At 31.9% G+C, this 15,375-nt stretch overlaps 1 protein-coding gene across 1 annotated transcript; it reads left to right on the forward strand.

Annotated features, from left to right (window-relative positions):
• Nucleotides 1-4,086: 4,086 nt before the first annotated feature.
• Nucleotides 4,087-8,670, forward strand: LOC133673852 (uncharacterized). Its single transcript, XM_062094766.1, has 6 exons — nt 4,087-4,501; nt 5,253-5,458; nt 5,714-5,996; nt 6,818-6,925; nt 7,848-8,089; nt 8,191-8,670. Exons 1-6 carry the CDS (start codon nt 4,268-4,270, stop codon nt 8,306-8,308), a joined length of 1,191 nt encoding a protein of 396 aa, XP_061950750.1. The 5' UTR covers nt 4,087-4,267; the 3' UTR covers nt 8,309-8,670.
• The last annotated feature ends 6,705 nt before the right edge of the window (nt 8,671-15,375 follow it).

The following is a 15,375-nucleotide window of genomic DNA, read 5'->3' on the forward strand; positions in this document are numbered from 1 at the left end:
TTCACTAGAACATTATAATAATGTTTTTGCCTCTTCACCAAGAAAAATTCCCACTGATTTCTAAGGATATTAAAATCTTTTTACATGATATATTTATTATTTTCAAATTAATTAAGATAAATAAATATTTTTTCATTGATCACATGGTGAAGCGACCAAAACATCTTTAGAAGCAACAAAAAATTAAACCTAGCATCAAGAGGTATTTTCACAAATGTTTTTTATTATTATTACAATTTAAGCTGAGGTAATTTGGTATTTGATAAAATTAAAAAAATAATAAATAATTAAAATGCTTAATAAAACAATGAATACACCTTAAAAAAAAATTATGCATGAGGTTAATAGATGTTTTTGTTTTCTCACAATATTTTTTTCTTTTTGTAATTAGAAAGTTAAATTAAAGGCACTTTAGTATTCATTTAAAAAAAAAAAAGAATGCACATGTATGGCATACTCGATGACGCGTGAGAGGTGCCCACACTATTTGGGTGACATATACGGAGTCTTCCGGTATCAAAAAATGTTTTTTTGTTGTGTCGTTAGAAGCACCGCCATGTTTTTTTCTTGTTGTTGCAGCACATGTCGCCGGTTGTTTTCTCTCTCTCTCTCTCTCTCTCTCTCTCTCTCTCTCTCTCTCTCTCTCTCTCTCTTCTCCCCTAAGAATTACATCATTGCCTTCTTAGTTGTTGGTATTTCAGCTTCAGTCCTTATTCTTTTGATTTCTTATTTTTTGTCTTAATTCTTTTGTAGAAGTTTTATTTATTTTCAATTTCACCTTAAATCTTAATTTTCCAAATACTATATTCTCCAATATAGTCTTTATTCTTTGGATTTCTAATTTTTTACATAGTCTCTTTTGTAAAACAATTATTGATTTTCAATTTCAACCTTCCATTCAAATTGATTATATTATGTTTTCTAATTTGATCCTTATTGTTTTGATTTTTATTTTTTTTCCTGATCTTTTTGTAAAAATTATTATTCTTTTCAATTTCATCATTCAATTACAATTTTATTTTTAATTTTTTATGTCAATTTCCATTCTCATTCTTTTTAATTTTTTATTCCTTTTACTAAATTGATTTTTTTTTCAATTTCACCATTCAATTAAATATAAAGTTTATTTTTTATTTTAATTTTGATCCTCATTCTTTTAATTGCAGTTTTTTAAAACCTTTTTTATAATTGAAATTATTTTTCAGTTTTATCCTTCAATATATGATTGAATAATAATTGAACTTCATGATTTTTCCAGATTAAGTGCTTCGAGTCTAATAATTTAGGTTACAGATTTGAAAAGTTAACATATTTTTTTTTAATTTTTTTTTATAGTTTTTTATAGTTTTTTAGAAGGTTATTTCAATCACATGATCTGAGTCATAGATTTGATGAGACATCCTAAATTAGCTTAGCCTACGGTTACCAATTTATTACAACCAATTTTTATGTTTTTTTAATCTCATTTTAGAACCTAAGTATTATATTTTACAAATAAAATAGCCCGCTCACGGAGAATTGCGAACATCAAAACTAGTTTCATTTTGATAAGAACTTAAATCAACAGTTAGATAAAGCAATGTTTGGTTGTTTGTAATATCATTAAATGAACTGGAAAACTTTGTTGCAGTAGAACAATGATGATATATTATGAATTATAATGATTAAGTGATAACTGTGAGGTGGGGTGGGGGGTAGTGGTTATGATGACAGAGTAATGGTGGTGATTATAAAAAATGACGGTGGAGTGAGAAGGTGAGGGAGCCAACAATGAAAACAACATTAATGAAGGTGACAATTGAGTGAGAAGGTAGTGGTGGTACTAACAAAAATAATATAAATGGAGACGATGGTATAAGATTATTTAATGATATTACAAAAGAATTATTTTTAGTAAAATATTTTATCATCACAAGTTTTAAAATATAAAATATTTTATAAAAACCAAATCTAAAAAAATAAAAAGAATTTTATTATAAAATATTCTACACAACAAAGTTTTCCAGTTCATTTTATGATATTACAAACAACCAAACATTGCTTTATCTGATTGTTGATTTAAGTTCTTATCAAAATGAAACTAGTTTTGATGTTCGCAATTCTCCGTGAGTGGGCTATTTTATTTGTAAAATATAATATTTAAGTTCTAAAATGAGATAAAAAAACATAATGTTGTTTTCATTGTTGACTCCCTCACCTTCTCACTTCACCGTCACTTTTCGTAATCACTCTACTTCGCCACCATTTCTCCGTCATCATCACCACTACCCCCCACCCCACCTCACAGTTATCACTTCATCATTATAATTCATAACACATCATCATTGTTCTACTATAACCTTATTTTCAAATAATTATTTACAAAACATAGTAAAATATTTCTCAAGTAAATGTTTTTACAAAAGAATCATAAACATGGAAAACAAATTTTCCTAGGATTGCAAATTCGTTATTACTCAAATTATTGTGTAATATATAGCAACCACAGTTTGCGTGTAAACATAATTTAGTCTGTTTGAAAGTGTGGTTGCGGTTGCTTTTCAAAGTAATTTTCGTGCTAAAATGTATTAAAATGATTTTTTTTATTTTTAAAAATTATTTTGAAATTAGCGCATCAAAATGATCTAAAATATAAAAAAAATTATTTTTGAACAAATTATTTTTTTAAAAAATATGGATATAACCATATTTCCAAATGCTAACTTCAAATTTAGAAATGGAATTCGATAAAAAAAAAAACTGCACGTTAATAAGATTTTTCCTTAAAACAACCGTTCCTGTCCCATCTGATGTGCATGAGGAACAGTCAAGAAAATGTTTGATTAATGCCACAATTTGATGAAACCATGTTGCATGCTTGCATCTTTTCAATCCTTTTTTTTTTCCACAGTGGAAATGTTTGAATTAAATGTGGGGATGGATTAATTAGCAAGGTAATAGAGTGCTAGCATCGAACCTCTTTGAGACTAAGATCATGGTAAAATTACCAGCAGATTAACGTCTGCAACTGGTTAGAACTTGGAAATAAATCGGACCCAAAAAAGAATGGCTAGCCCCTGTACTCGATGACTATTTTTTTCTTTTTCCTTTTCATATTTCATGGTTATTTCCATAATCATAGCATCCTCACTTTAGTTTGGTTTGGTATACCATACCTAAATTTTTTTTTTAATTAAATATGTGTTTAATATTGAATGCAAGGTATTTTTTAAAAGTATTTTTTTACTTGAAAATATATTAAAGTGATTTTTTTTAATGTCATCATATTACAACCATTAAAAAACACTAAAAACATTAATATGATATTTTTTTAAATGAAATATATTGTTAAAATATATCTAAAATAAAAAAAAATAAACAGGGCTTAAATGTTAGATAAATATGAATCACATGATTCAAACTTTCCAAGAATGATTATTTATTTTCAAATTTTAAATAAGATTCTAGTGGTGTTTAATATCACATTCAATCATGTTTTTTAAAAGTTTTGAATTATTTTAGTTTTAAATTAATTTTTTATGTATTTGAGATAATTTTAATATGTTAAAATCAAAAATAATTTTTATACATTTTTAAATAAAAAATATTTTAAAAAAGAATTTCTAATACACTTTCATTTACAGGAACTTCAATTCTCTTACTTGGAAAAGGATTCTGTTTTCCAATTGAATTATATTTTTTTATTAGTAAGAGCTTATTTGTTTTTGCGTTTAAAAAATATTTTTGAAAAAAATTAAAATATTTTTATTTTAAATTAATTTTTTGATATTTTCAGTTTATTTTGATATTTAAATTAATTTTTTAAAAATAAATAAATATTTTTTTAAATAAAAAATATTTTAAAAAATATCCCTATTACATGTAAAACACAGCTACGTAGAGCCAAGAGGGAAAGTATCAATCCATTTATTTGTGTAGATAAATTCCAGAATACTTTTAATTACCAATAATTAATCTGCGGATCGACTCTAAGTATCAATCACTTCGATAGTATCGACTTTGAGTGGAGAGAGTTTTATAAAATAAAAAAAATAAAAAGATTGAGTGTTTATCGTTGTGAATTAAGCAAAAAAACAAGAACAGTCCTGATTGGATTTACGAGCTGACCTTTCTGACGAATTTGCTGACGTGTAACGTCACCAACCATTTCTCTAGCTCTAATACTTTTCGTCAGAATATCTCGTGGCTCCAGATTTTCACAGCTTAGAGAGAGAGAGGAGAGAAAAGAAGAAAAAAGACACAGAAATCTAAAAAGGTTGCGTTTTTAATGGCAACCTTTCTCTCCTCATCTTCTCGTCCTCTCCCTCTGCTCCTCTCCTCTAATCACTGTCGCCTTCAAACGCCGCCGTCTCTTTCTCTCTCATTCCCATTTTCTTATCCTCTTCGCGCCACTATTACCGCAAATTCTAGACAAATCAAAACCCTAATTCTTGCTTCGTCGAATTCAGATTCTTCCTTCGATGGATTCGGTTTTAATCGAGAGCCTTGTTCTACCGATAAGGTTAGTTCACATCTCTAATCCTCAGTCTTCTGTTTTTCTCCCTCTCTCTTAACTGAACTGAATTGGTTTGGATTAGATTTTGTTTTATCTTATTGGGTGTAAAATTTATGGAATTAGAATTTTACGGACTTGATGATTGTTGATGGCATTTTTGGAGTTTAGGCTTACCCGAGCATCTTGAATTTGTTGAATTGCTGGTGAGCAGAGAAAAATAGGTTCAATACTCTACTAAATTTGATACCACTGACTTTGTTGATGATGAATGAAATTATGAAACAAAAGGATCGTGGTATGATCCGGGAGGTAAATTTGGCGTATGCTTGAATTTAGATAGTATGTTAGGTATCGAATTTTGGCAAAATGTGTAATTTGAAGTGAACTGAATTTTGTAATATTTACTTTTTTACATTTTTACAGGGAGAGGAGAGCAAATAAGAACCACTATAGATAATTCATTAGATGGAAACTGTTTTTGTAGAATGAGATTGTACATCGTGAATTTTCAATGATAAACTCCTTGCGTCTCATTTTGCAATTTAAAATGGTTCTTTAAGTTATTTGGTTTGTGATTTCGTTTTCGTTTTACTAGTAAGTCATGTTAGTTTTGTAGCTAGACGATAACCAGCGGGCAGGAAAACCAATTGGCATGTTGTATTCAAGATTATTTGCAGTTGGTCTTTGGTTAATTTCTATCTTTTTCTTGAAGAATTCATATGATATTCGTAATGATTGAGAGCGTATGTTCTTTCAGAAATCACTTCTTTCAGAATTGATACAAGAGATAGAGCCATTAGATGTGAGCCTTATCCAAAAAGATGTTCCACCTGCTACTTTGGATGCTATGAAGAGGACCATCTCGGGCATGTTGGGCTTACTTCCATCAGACCGATTTCAAGTTTTTATTGAGGCTTGGTGGGAATCTCTCTCAAAGTTATTGGTCTCTTCAATGATGACAGGGTACAATAATTCATTGCTTTTGTCGTCTAGCTTATATGGAACATGATGTGATCTGTCTAGGCCCATTTAGATATCTGATGATCAAAAGACAAAAGGAAATTATTAATTTTTATTCTGGTCGATTCTTGCATGGATTGTAGTAGTTTTTGAACACTTGATGCATCACATGACAATTTGTTCAGCTGCCTTTTGGTTGTTGTTGTTATTATTATTATTATTAGATATCCATGAATTATATTTCTCCTTGAATTGCAGGTATACACTACGAAATGCTGAGTATAGGCTTTGCCTTGAAAGAAACCTTGATATACACGAAGAAGATTCTGAAAAGCAAGCGCAGGGAAATTCAAAAAACAATCTTCAAGGGTTAGTGCTAGAGAGTGAAGAAACAAATCAAAGTCTTGGAAAAGATACTGAATTTGAAAAAATTGCAGAAGACCTATCTGATGACATCAATATCCAAGGCCTTGGTGAAATATCCCTTGAAGCTCAGCAATATATTCTTCATTTACAATCTCATTTATCTTCTGTGAAAAAGGTATGCAATAGCAATTTAGAAACTCCCTTGGAACACAGACAATATATTCTTATATTCTTCATTTACAATCTCATTTTGTTAACTTTTTGACTGTGTGCTTGCCTTTTTAATTCTTATGAGGCTGTATGTAATCTATCTAGTTGATTATGTACATATCACACATGTTTGAAGCTTTGCGTTTCCCTTTTCTCTGAAGGCCTATGTTTCTCTCCTGGTATCATATCCTTCTCAAGAAAGAAGAGATGTGCTGTTATTTAGGAGAGGAGAAGTTCCATTTCTAATGATATTAATTGTTTTAGTCTTGTCATTCTTTGATAATGATATAACCTATCTTTTTTGCCACCATGCCCACATAGTTGTGAGTGTGTGTGTGTGAGAGAGAGAGAGAGTTATTTTCTGACTCTGAAGTTAATTTTCTTTGGTGGCAAGACTCCATGATTATTTTGAGAGTGATCAATGTGACTGAATGCTGTTAGAAACAATTGGTTGTTGCATCTAGGACTTTTATTTTTTCCCCATTTAAGTACTTATTTTTCTCTTCTCAACCTCCTGTTGGAAGTTCTCCCTTTAAATTTTCAATTTTTAGAGACATTCACAGTGTGTTTAAATTATTTTCATGTCTTTTACTTGGAATTAGAATATCCATTCCAGAGAGGTGGAGGTCTTGGTGTGGGAAAACTGGTGTAAGGATATCACCTGGCTGTAGAACCAAAAAAAAAAAGTCTCTTTGCTGTTCAATTCGTATGGTGTCAACAGACACATTTATTTTGTTCAGGACGTGTTCTTATATGTCTTTTATTTTCCTTTTATTTCTGTTAAAGGAACTACATGAAGTTAGGATGAAAAGTGCTGCTCTTCAAATGCATCAATTTGTCGGCGAAGAAAAGAATGATTTACTGGACTACTTAAGGTCACTACAACCAGAGAAGGTGATTATTATTCCCAAGCTCATTTTCCTACAGAATCTCTTCTTTTGAAATTTGTCTGATGTTTTCAAATCGCTGAATGCTTTGCATAATATGATAAGCCACTATCAGATGTGGTTGTTGCATGCTTCATATCAAACTGGTTGATTACAGGGTGTAATGCCTGTATTATTGGCTCAACACATGAGAGTGGTGATTTTGTGTGATAATACTTTCTGATCTGCAAAATTTCTTGATGTTCCTGTTTCTTCATCAGAATAAGCTAAGAAAGGATTCTTTGATTCAATTCCAATAGTATGAAGTTCTAACATTCAAACTCATTTTTTTCTTGTTTTCTTTTGCAGTAGTACTGAGTGAAAAGCTATTTTGTTTTTCAAGTATTCGGTTTTAGTTTCTTAATTAGATGCTGTTTCCAGAGCTTTTGATGTGCAATGATTTTTTTATTTTCCTTTTCTTTTTCCCAGCATTTGGTAAGGCATGCCAACTGTGTTTTCTCAATACACGGGGAGTTGCCTGTAAATTCTAAAGTCATGAATATCCATCTGATCCTGAGTTCCTTCCAATAATTTCAATGTTTATATGATCTCCTTTTCTAATTATGTTGATAGCAGTGATGGTTTTTGGCTTTTGGTTTAACTGTTGGCCCTGCTTAGTGCAATCTTAAATGTAGCTACATGTTCCTACACAAGTATTAATGTTTTTTAAGTGTTTAATTATGAATCCGCCACAACCCCAATAGTACTATGATTTATTTTTGTACTTGGATAAAGCCTGGAGGCAAGGTGCTCTGTCAGTAATTTGTAGATCCTATTCCTACTTGCGTTTGGCCAAGTTCTTTATTTCTATGCACAACAAAACCTCAAGCAATGAACTGCTTGGTTTATTTTAGATATGCTGGTAATATATATGGTTGTGACATGAACAGGTTGCTGAGTTATCCGAACCAACATTCCCTGAATTAAAAGAAACGATCCATTCTGTAGTCCACGGTCTCCTTGCAACCCTTTCTCCTAAGATGCATTCTAAGACTCCTCCACAATCAGAGAACACATCACCTGGATCGCTAAATACTGGAGTTGATTGTGCTGAACTTGTTGAGAACACTTCGCTTCATTTCCAGCCCCTCATTTCATTGACAAGGGACTATCTGGCACGACTACTTTTCTGGTTAGGCCTTTTCATCTAACTCTTTTCTCACGATGTTCTTCCCTCGGGCAACAGATTTTAATACTATTACATCCGTTTTCTTTTTTCTTTTTTTCTTCAAGGTGTATGCTTCTGGGGCACTACCTGCGAGGCCTTGAGTACCGAATGGAGCTGATGGAACTTCTATCCTTGACAAGCCATGAAGAAAATGATTCCTGTGAAGACAGGCAAGTTGCTTGAAGGCGTTTCTTTCAGATGCTTCGGATTGTAAATATTCAAGGTTTGTTTTTCAAGATTCAAGATGAAGAGGCTGGAAGTGAGATATAAGCATGGGCCAATTGAGCTCTTGCGGATAGATAGTTTCCTTAGTGTAATAGAATTCCTTCATATTTTTTACAAGTATATTATCATCTCTTTGTTTGACCGTTAGATTATCACCACACCCACACGCACATGTACAAAGTAGAGAAACCTCTGCGTTCTTGCTTTCTCCTACGTTTCTAGCAAGTTTTTAGTTTTTTGTTCCAAATGTTTGTAGCAGGTGTAATCACTTGAGAATATATATCCGTGGAATGAGCATAAGTAGATCATTTGCCAGTAAATGTGAAGGGGAGAAATCAAAACCTCTCTCACTTGTCATCACAAGTTGTGTGATCAAAAGGTAGATCACGGAATGCGTTTCTTATTTATTTCCATTGGTTGACATCAATGACATGCCTGAGTTAAATCATGTTCCAACTTGTGGTATATCCATTGCTTGACACGTGACGTTCTCAAAGAAATCTACAAGTGGTATTATATCAAAGAGTCTAATAATTGATTTAAAAAATTGAGCTGATACACTCGCGCACATAAGCGGATAGCTATTGCGTCCCATCCGTAAATTAAGAACTCTCACTGATAAATAGATAATATTTAAATAAGTTGACAGACATGTTTTTAAAAAAATCAAAGTGATCGATATCAATTTAAATTGATATTGATTTTTTATATATATCCATTATAAAACCTTATATATGAACAGAAAGCTTTTAATCCAGTGTAAATATGTTTTCGGGCGAATGATTTATTTTTTGTCAATTAAAAATTGCTCGGGATTCAATTAATACTGCTCTTGTCTATTTGTACGGGAAATTGGGAAATGTCGAACAGATCAGGTGAGTGTATGGGATTGTTGTCTAGCCGTGTTTTTTTTTTTTAAATATATTTTTTAAATTAATTTTTTTATATTTTTAAATTATTTTGATATATTAATATTAAAAATAAAAAATATAAATATTTTAATATGTTAAATTTTTTTATAAAAAAACAATAATTACTCCAGTATAAACAATTGGAAAAATATGTCTTTTCTTGCAATTGCATGACAAATGCATGTGTCCAAAATGGTATCCCTTTAGAGGCATAGTTATCAAACCCGGTTCAGAGATTAACCCGGTCAAAGAACCGGGTTTCAGGTTTTATGGGTCAACCCGGATCAACTTGGGTTAACCTAGATCAACCTGAAAAATTAAAAGAAAATATTTAAAATTAATACGTCAAGATTACACCTGCAAAAAATAAACACATCAAGCAATACAAGTGTTCAAGTTACAATGGCAAGAGAGTTGGGGTTTAAAGTTAGATGGTGAATGTCAAAGATAAACATCATTTAGACTGTTTTTTTCTACAGTCTCCTTTCAAATGACTCCCTTCACTGTATAGAAAGATTCCAATCAGAACACCACCACAAACCAAAGAAACAATAGCTCACACCTTTTGTTCCCACCGACTATCAGATGACAATTCCTCGAATAATCAATAAGTCCTTTCCTTTTTCTGTCTACGAGGACTGCCACACCCTACTGCTCTGCTAATACCAGAACCATTGCAATACATAATCCATGTTCACAGAAAACAAAAAAAAAACTAGCCTCCGGCTCCTAAAACAACCTGCCTCCACACAGGCTGCACAACCAGAGCTTCCTTTTGTGTTTCTTGATTCCCAATAAGAGGGGATTTGATTTGAGGAAAACCCCAGAGTGTGGGAACATAGTGTAATTCAACCCGTGTTTCATGAAGATCCAGAACCAGCCAAAGCTTCCCTTTTCACTAGGCCAAAGCAGCTGCCACATAGGCATGGCCACAACTTCCCTCATCCCTCTCTCAGTCAACTAGAGAGCCCCTCCTTCTTCTTCACCAGCCGCCTCCATCTCTTGGCCAAACCAGAGCCATCAACCACTAACATAGGAGACCAGCCTCATAGACGTCGTCTCCAGCTTCCCCCATCTCTGTTAAACCGAGACTCGACTCTCTCTCCTTCGACCAGCCTCCAGCTGCCCTCTCCCTTCTTCCTCTTCGCTGCTAACAGTAGTTCATTGTAGAGAAGATGAAGAAATAAGAAGGGAGTCCGAAGGACAGAAACCAGATTTGAAAAGGAAAAAAAAAGGGCACCGGGTCTCGTCAGGTTCGCCCGGGTTATGGGTCAACCTGCCAGGTCAACCGGGTTTTACTGGGTTATTGTATTGACTGGTCTTTTAACAAACCCAAACCGGTCCAATCATCAAGTTAACTGGATCCCGGGTTAACCTGCCGGGCTGATCCGAGTTTAATAACTATATTTGGAGGCACTGACCCTTTTTCGCCTGTTCACGTTACAATGGGAAGTGTGCTTTCAGCTTGTGCTTAGATTGGTGATCTTGAGCTTGAGATGTGGGTTCATGAATACATGAAATGTAATGGACGAAAAGGTGTTCTAGAATCCAACACATTTTTAGCCACTCATGTACATAAACAAAAACTAAAGCATCTATGGAAAATACTTTAATATTTTTACTGTTCATCAATTCTTTGATAATTGTAACAGTATATGATTGGATCATATGATGATGGGTGTTAGGATTAAGTGTTTTTTTTTTATCTTGAAAACAATTAAGAAAACAAATTTGAGTTCAAAAAGATTTTTTATTTTAATTTAATTTCGGGTTTTAGGTTTTTTTTTATGTTTTTGAAGGCTATGAATTGTTTAATAAGATTCCTAGAAAGTGTCTTAAATGTTTTGGATAAAAAATCGATTCAATATGGGGTATTGAGTGAAAAAACCATGAACCTTGGTTTTTTGATTGTATCAGTAGCTAGATTTTGAGAGTTTCAAATGACGTGCCATCTATTTTTTATATATGTATATGGAGCGGACAACATGCTTACTAGGCTTAATAGCGCCTAATCTCATTTTTTATTTTTTAAAACTTTGATTTTTTTAATTAATACTTTTTTTATATTTTAAAAAATTATTTTTTGACTTATGTTTTAGTCACTACCTATCCTTTGTGATTTATTTTGGATTTATTTATTCTTTTTTAAATAGAGATTATTATTTTTTAATTATATTGGGTATGTTTAATTTTTTATGATGTTAGTGTGATTCATTTTCTATAATATTTTTATATAGATTGAATATTTATTTTTTAAAATATTTTTTATATGCAGCCTTGAATAATATTTTTTTTCTTTTTCTGTTATTTTATTAAATAAGTTTTATATGTGTATCGATTTCTATTATAAATTGATTTTAATAAATAAATTCATTGAACGCAATTAAGTAAATAACTCATGTTGTGATATTAAATATTTTGATTTATATTTGTCTCTCAAATTTTTCAATATGTTTTTATTTATCTTTAATGAATTTTTTTTCATTCACTTACACAATGGTTTGTAATTAATTTAATTAATTTATGATTTTTATGTGAAAAAACATGTTGAAAAATTTTACATGTTTAATTTTTTTTATCATGTATTGGTGTTTTCAATTTGATCTTTATTCTTATACTTTTTTGTTTTTAATTTCACCATTCAATCCAAGTTGATGGTGTATTGTTTGTTTTTTCTTTTTCTCATTTTTTTTATTAATGCCTTTTTTATGTCTTTTTTAAAATAATTTTAAATTTTATACTTTAATTAATATCTCTTTTCTATTATTTTTTCTTTTTTTAGCATTTTCTAAACAGTAATTATTTTTTAATTATACTAGGCATGTTTAATTTTTTAAGAGGTTAGTATGATTTATCTATAAATTTCTTTTATATATTATATATATATTAAATATTTTATTTTTATTATATTTTAAATATATACAACCTTACATAGTATTTTTTTTCTTTTATTTTATTTAATAAATTTTATGTGTGTCATCAATTTCTTTTACAAATTAATTTTCATAAAAAAAATTCATTTAACACAATCAGATAAATAACTTATTATTTTTGCTTTTGAATAAAGGTGTGTGTGTGTGTGTGTGTGTATATATTTCATATTTGCTATAGTTGTCTGTTTTTTTTTAATATGATTTTATTATTTAGTTGATTGAAATATATCTCAAATTATTAAATTTATTTTTATCAAAATATATTCATGACACCTAAATATTTTACTGAAAAATAATGCATAATTACAGCGGACACCAGTCTAATATATGCTAAATTTAGGAGTTTTAGCGAAGCGAAAGACCTTTTTTGACCGGATGGTTTATGCTAAATGTGGGAATTTTGGCAAAGCGAAAGACGTTTTTTGACCAGATGGTTTCCAAAGATGCCATCTCATTCAGAGTGCGAACGTTCCTTGGTCTTCTATGGGCCTGCAGCCACTCGTGGTTATCGGATAAAGGACGGCAGACATTCCTAGAAATGAGCTCACGGTTCTTAATCCTAAATTGGAACGTTATGCTGGCTTATATCAATCTTCTTGCGAGAGAGAGAGGGCCATGTGGATGAAGCTATCAATGTTGCTGCCTCCATGCCTTGTCAACCAAATAATTTTGTTTGGGGGCATTGCTTGGTGGTTGCCTGCTCCATTATGGAGTAGATTTGGCTCGAAATTTATAAGATTCTTGTTGAGGTGGACCCGGGTAATTCTGCAGGACATGTAATGCTAGATAATGTCTTCGCAGTTGATCATCGATGGGACACTGTCTTAGCACTTAAGTGGTTTATGAGGGAGAATGGAGTCAAGAATCAGCCCAGATGCAGTTGGATCAGCATTGATGGGATTGTACATCAATTTCATGTGGGCTCTCATACTCAAATTGAGAGGATATATTAAACATTACTTGGATCGATGAAGGAAATGAAGCTAGCTAGCAACTTCTTTGCAAATATGGAAGTCGTGTATCAGTTGGAAGCCGGGGTTGCTTAAGCATTACATTGGAGCTACTTTAGATAGCAGCTCTTCCTCCGCTTCAACCAGATGATTTCTGTCAGAAACTTTGGGTCCATTAGCACTACAGGCAGAGAATTACTGTGGCGCCTTGTGCTGGACTGGATTGAGAGCGTAAAGCCTTTAATCATTAACTGGAATAGACAACAACTGTCTTGGTCTTGGTTATCTATCCAATTTTAAAAGCTTTGGTGTACAGGAATTGCGGATAGAATCGAAATCTTACTAAAATGGGGAAACAGCAACGTGCAAAGAAGACCAGTTTTCAGTCTTGAATACGCGAAGCCTCGTATATATATATATAAATGATCCATTTCACTTTAAAGTTAAACCTGATTCGGAAGCACAAGATATGTTTTCTACATGGATCTTAAGAAGGCCACGTAGAAGCAGCTATCAATTTAGCTGTCTCCATGCCTTGCACACAACAACTTAATGAGGGCATTGCTTAGGGGTTGCCTTCTCTGCTCGAGATATTTAAGAGTTAGATTGAAGTGGATCGTGGAATCTGCAGTCCATATGGAGGTAGCCAATGTGAGGGCTTGCAGGAAGCAGAAGGACTTCAATTGTGTAGACTTAGAAGACAGCAAGGGTACGTAGCATCCCAGCAAGGACGACTGGTATTTCAGAGTCTTTTCACTTCTTCTAATGGGCAATAATTCATTGTAAATGTGTTGCACTGCGTGTGCTTCCTCTAGCTAGTTGAACATGAGCTTCCTTTGAACATCTCGGCTAGGCTTGAATGTTTAAGCCAGACAGCGGGTTTATTTGTGAAGATTGAATTAGCCTAGACTTCTTCAGCCATGTAACTTTAGCTGACTCCATCGATCTTGGTGTCGCTTTAACGGCGAAAGCCTCCATGCAAAAGCTTGAAGATGATTTCTACGAAAAACTAAGGCTACTTTTCCACCATCTTCAAAGATAGCTCAAGGTCCTGGCAAGACAAAGAATGAAGTGTTTTTTCTTCTTTTTTTCCCTAGTAATTTTCAGTAATTGTACTTATCTTAATTTAAGCGAGTTACAAAATCTTCTGCTTGTTATTCTCCGTAATTGAGATTTCATTCCATCTCTTGTTTTAGCGTTTGATCATCAAGCTATCATGAAATTATCGCTGTCGTGTTTATCTTAATAATCGACCTTAAAGATTTCAGCGAAATTCTTCTTATTTAATAAAAAAACTACAAGTATAAAATAAAATTATTTAATATCCTATTTATCAAACATATATAAAAATTAAAAATAAATATTTCTTAAATATTTTTAAATACTTTATTTTACTCAAAGATGGATTCACCTTAAGCCGGCTCGGTCTATAATTGCATTTGTTTTTTAAAAAAAATTACTACTTTAATAATTAATTAGCCTTCTTGGTGTAAATCCAAACCCACAAACTCGTCCGATCGATAACATGTTTCATAGGATACCTTGTACCATTTAATATTATTAATATATTATTGGAAGGAAAAAAAAGTATAATTAGTTTTTTTTTCTTAATTTTTAAAGAGTTTATTAATTGTAGTTTTTCTTTATTCTTTGTCTTTCTTCTTCTTTTATTATTTTTATTTTTGAAGAATTTAGTTTTTCCTTTTCAATGGAATACGAGAATTGCAGTACTGTAGAAGGAGAAACAAACGTTTCCATATGACGTACGTATTTTTATTTGATTACAGTTCTACCTCCAAATAATATCTTATCCTCGAAGACTCTACCTTTTCTCCTCAGCCAGAATTTTTCTTTTAATCGAAATCCAATACAAGGAGCCCGTATAAATATTAGGTGGTTTTCAAAACCATCAAACCCTAAACTGACTTTAGACTCGCTGGGAAATACATAAGCACTCCCTGAAAGCGCCTGAGCAAAGATTGTTGCTTATCCCTTTGAAAAAAAGAAAAAAAAATCTTTTCGCTGTATACGATCCTACCAGCTCACAACAAAACCTAGAAATTTCTTCCCCTGGATTCGTGTTTGAATCTCCTCGCTTTTACAATATGAAACTTGATTATTCTTATCCCTTTGAAGATCCAATTCTAGAAAGTTACTTTGCTAGAATGAATCTTTCTACAACTGGTAGATTTTCTCATTCTTCTAATGAACAACAACGATCTTTGAACACG

The sequence above is a fragment of the Populus nigra genome, chromosome 1 (assembly GCF_951802175.1).
Source record: "Populus nigra chromosome 1, ddPopNigr1.1, whole genome shotgun sequence".
In the NCBI taxonomy this organism is placed as follows: domain Eukaryota; kingdom Viridiplantae; phylum Streptophyta; class Magnoliopsida; order Malpighiales; family Salicaceae; genus Populus; species Populus nigra.